This window comes from Phascolarctos cinereus, unplaced genomic scaffold, assembly GCF_003287225.1.
Source record: "Phascolarctos cinereus isolate Bilbo 61053 unplaced genomic scaffold, phaCin_HiC Scaffold_4;HRSCAF=312, whole genome shotgun sequence".
Taxonomy (NCBI): domain Eukaryota; kingdom Metazoa; phylum Chordata; class Mammalia; order Diprotodontia; family Phascolarctidae; genus Phascolarctos; species Phascolarctos cinereus.
This window is the reverse complement of record NW_027555847.1, coordinates 304,999,394-305,004,071: the sequence shown is the minus strand read 5'-3', so window position 1 is coordinate 305,004,071 and position 4,678 is coordinate 304,999,394. Positions and strand designations below refer to the sequence as shown.

At 41.5% G+C, this 4,678-nt stretch overlaps 1 protein-coding gene across 1 annotated transcript; it reads left to right on the top strand.

Moving 5' to 3' along the window:
- Positions 1 to 2,389: 2,389 nt before the first annotated feature.
- On the top strand, positions 2,390 to 4,128 carry LOC110222819 (putative protein FAM10A4). Its single transcript, XM_021008012.2, has one exon. It carries the CDS (start codon positions 2,468 to 2,470, stop codon positions 3,821 to 3,823), a length of 1,356 nt encoding a protein of 451 aa, XP_020863671.1. The 5' UTR covers positions 2,390 to 2,467; the 3' UTR covers positions 3,824 to 4,128.
- Positions 4,129 to 4,678: the final 550 nt, after the last annotated feature.

The following is a 4,678-nucleotide window of genomic DNA, read 5'->3' as shown; positions in this document are numbered from 1 at the left end:
CTAGCAATTGGAGAATAGTTGACTAAACTGTGGCATATGAATATAATAAAACATTATTGTAATATAAGAACTGTTCAGTTTGAGGAACTCTGAGAAACATGAGGAAACATATGAAAGAATGCACAGTGGAATAAGCAGAATTAAGAGAACAATAAACACAATGATTATTTCAAGACACCATTCTTGGTCCAGGAGAAACAATAAAGAAACACACCTCCCTTCTCTCAGGATAGAGTCAGACGACTGTGGGTTGGGAATATAGTATACACTGTCATAAGACAACTGCTTCATTCACTCCTTCACTTATTTTTCAACAAATATTAAGAATTTTCAGTATGCCAGACACTAAGACAAAAACAAAATAATCTATGTCCTGTCACAAAGCAGCTTACCATCTATTGGATGGGGTTGTAAATTGGATGTGGGATTAAAAAGTTAAATAAAAACACATATGTTCAAATTAAATGGAGAGTAATCTGGAGAAGGGGCACTAACAAGGTTGGTTGAGGGGGAGAGATGACCAGGTTAGGCTTCCTGTAGGACATAACATCTTTAAAGGAAGCTGCATACTCTTTGAGGTGAGAATGGGAAAGGGAAATGTATTCATGGAAAAGGGTGGTGGAATGTTGTGTGAGAAGAGCAAATAGACCAGTTCAGCTAGAAGGTAAAGTGTTGGAAGGAAGGTAAAGTGTAGACAAAGTAGTTGGTGAAAAGCTTTAGATGCCAAATGAAGGAGTTTTTATTTTAGCCTAGAGGCAATTAGAAGCTCCTGGAGCTTCCTGATATGATCAGAACTGTGATTTAGGAATATCAAATTTTGACAGATATAAAATTAAATGCTATATCTTTTTTTTTTTTTGCTTTTTGGTGAGGCAATCAGGGTTAAGTGACTTGCCCAGTGTCACACAGCTAGTAAGTGTTAAGTGTCTGAGGCTGAATTTGAACTTGGGTCCTCCTGATTCCAAGGCCTGAGCTCTCTTCACTACACCACCTAGCTGCCCCTTATCTTTTTTTTTTTTAAAGAAAGGATCTAATCAGAGGGTAAGAGGGTCAAGTTTAAGGAGAAATCATGTTAATCTTAAAGCAAACTATAATAAAAATTTATTTTAAAAATAATATCAGTAGAGACACCATCATATGCTTTTCCAAAATCTGTATCCATAGTATTACTGTGGTCTATCAATTTAGTTACTCTGTCAAATAAGGAAATAAGCTTAGTCAGGCAATGCCTATTCTTGATGAAGGTATACTAGCTTCTTTGTGAAAATTGTTTTATTTTATAATATCCATTAATTATTCTTTGATTTAATGTGCACTAGAATTTTCCGAGGTATCAAAATCAAGTTCATTGACCTGCAATTGGTAGATTCCATTATCTTCCCTTTTAAGAAAATAGAGACAAGTTCTTCTGATATCTCTACTGTTTTCCAATACCTTTCAGAGATTTTTGACACAGGCTCAGCAGCAATATATGCCAAAGGATTAATCTAGTGGGCTCCTTATTTAGTTGCATGTAAAATTCTGGGAAATATGCATTTTCGAAGTTCACTTTTTCTTTCCTGGACGCAAGGCTATTTCAGTCTACGGCCATTACCAAAAGTGGAATGGGAAGCCTTGGAAGGTGGTATATTTCCCTGTAATAGAAGGTTTTGAATCAAAAAATAGATAGATGATCGCTTACTTAGGTGCAGAGAGGACTCTTGTTCCCCTACTGGTTGGAATAACAACCTGGGCCTATGAGGTCCCTTCAACTTCTAAGATTTCATGATTCTCTGACTCGGGTGGAAGGCATAGATTCTGTGACTTCAACTTTGAGGCTGAAGACTTCAGTCTTTATGTAGACCACAGTTTGAACTTTTCCAGTTTTCTTTGTAATTCGATGCTGACATAAAAGTAGAATTCAGTCCAACACCTTCCAACAGCACACTTCTATGTTTTTCGATACATAAATTACTTTCCCATCTTTCTTTCTTTTTTTTTTTTTCTCCTGGGCTAGATTTGTGATTTCATCCAGGGACGGAACTCCTTCCACAGATGCAGCTTAGCAACTTATCTGTGGCTTAAGGTCTTGGAAAGTTGCCTAGGACACTGAGATTCGAAATTTATTCTCCTAAGGTTTCACATCTAGTATGTGCTCTGAGGCAGAACTCAACCCAGGTCTAACTTGCTCCTAAGCAGCTTCTGTAACTGAGACTGCCTCTTTTCCTTAACAATACTGCAGCCCTCCTACGCAGCAAATTGCGAAGGTTGGGGTCATCCTTCCTGCAGGCATCAGTCTGTCTGCACCGGTGCCTCAGCCAAAGACCCCGGATGCGTCGAAACTCATGGGGTCCCCGCGGCGCTTCCGAACCCCAGCGCGAGGCGCCTCGGCAGCCCCCGCCCCCTCTTTGCCCAGCCAACGCCAACGCCAACGCCAAAGTCCAAGCCAGCGCCGCCACGTCCCCCTCCCTCCCCAACTCCCCCTGACATGGACACCAGCAAGCTCCGGGCTTTTGTGAAATTATGTCAACAAGACCCTGCCCGACTATACAGCGAGGAGCTGCGCTTCCTGAGGGAGTGGGTGGAGAGCTTGGGTGGGAGGATACCCCCCACTCCAAGAAAGATCAGATCAGAGGAAAGATTCAAGGGAGGGGAGGCAGAAAGAAGGAAATGGGAGGAATCCAACAGAAGAGAAGACATCGAAACTGAGGAAAGTGATCTAGAACTTGATAATGAAGGAGTGATTGAAGACTACATGGACGGCCCTCAGGAAATGGGAGATGCAACTGCAGAGGTAACGGATGAGATGATCGATCAGTCCAACGAGATGAAGGTGAAAGGCCTCGATGCCCTACATAATGGTGAATACCAGAAAGCCCTTGAACTATTCACAGAGGCCATCAAATTGAATCCTTGGTTGGCTATTTTATATACCCTAAGGGCCAGTATCTTTATTGAATTGCAGAAGCCAAATGCTGCCATCAGAGATTGTAGCAAGGCAATTGAGCTGAACCCCCATTCAGCTGAACCTTACAAATGGAGAGGAAAAGCACACAGACTTCTGGGCCACTGGGAGGAGGCAGGCCAGGATCTGTCCTTGTCTTGTAAACTGAAATTTGATGAAGATGCCAATGCTGTGCTTAAGGATATTCAACCAAGGCTCCAGAGGATTCAAGAACATCGGCGAAAAAAAGAGCTCCGCCAGAAGAAATGTGAGCAGAAACGTGAAGAGAGAAAGTACAGAGAAAGGATGGAAAGAATGAGGAAGGCTCGAGAGGAGTATGAGAAAGCCAAAAAAGAGGAAGAAGATAGGAGAAAGGCAGCTCACTTGGCCCCTTTCCATTTTTTTCTTGGAGAACTTCCTAGAATGAGAAGGAGAATGCGTACTATACCTGGGAAATCAGTGCTCAATGAAATTCTTAGTGACCCAGAAATCCTTGCCGCTATGCAAGATGCAGAAGTCATGCAGGCATTCCAGGATGTGGCCCGGTATCCAGAAACTATGGGCAGGTATAAGAACAACTCAAAGGTTATGAATTTCTTCAGCAAACTGTCAAACAAATTTGGAGGGTATGAGGACGACGTGACAGGTGAAGATCTGGAGCCCGATGAGAAATTCGATGAAATTCCCAGTGAAGATAGCTTTGAGGTTGTGGATCCATCTAATGAGAATGATCGCTGGCTCCCAGGACAGCACTTTGACGATTATCTCAGCAACTATGAACGAAGACGTTTGAGGAAAGGGAGGAGTCAGGTCTTGGAGGTTGTATCTAGTGAAGAAGAAGTGCGCAACAGGCGGCTGCCCTTTTATAAGGATTTGGAAGAGCTCAGTGATGAACAGTAAGGTGGGACGTGAGGCCTAACAACAAATACTAAAGAAAAAACCCCCAAAACAAAAAAGAAACCAAACAACAAAAAATAACCCCAGACTGGTGCCATATCACTCCTGTACAGTGGACTGCTGACATACACCAAACGCAGATCCTGCTGTCAGTAACTATATCATATGGCCCCCCCTCCTTTAAATGATAGTTCCTGCTCTTTCCTCCCAAGTTCCATTGTGTATTGCTCCTTACTTCACAAGCTATTTAGGAGCTTTATAAGCGTACTTTGCGTAAACAATGGGATTTATAAATATATATTTATTTCTTTTTGAACAAAATGTGACTGAAAAAATCATGACTTCCTACTAAGCATCCAATTTCCACATTATTTGGAAACAACTTTCTGAATTTCAAATGTTTGCCTTTTGAATCCAAGGAACATATTTGTTTTCCTCTTTAGAGTACCAGGCATATAACTTATGCAAAATAGTCTTGGACTATCTAGGGAGAAAGAATGAATTACCATTCCTAACCTTCTTGATCAAAATGAAAAGTCAGACTACATACATATACTTGTTTGCGAGTCACTGGAGAAAATCTCTGTTGATCTAGCTTAATTTGTAAGGTATATTCTTAAAAGAGCAGAAGTTATTGATGATGTCTGATAGGATTCCAGTCAGGAACTGGGGCCAAAGACATGTTCTGCATTGGGCTTTGGGAGTAGACAGCTCATTCCTCATTGAATGTCAAAGGGCAGCAATTCACTGAGGGCAGCTCCCGGTGATAATGTTCATTTGACCCAAACAGCAACACTGAGGTTCATCTTTCCATTTGCTTTTTGTTTTGTTTTGTTTTCTGGGGGATGTTTGTGCATT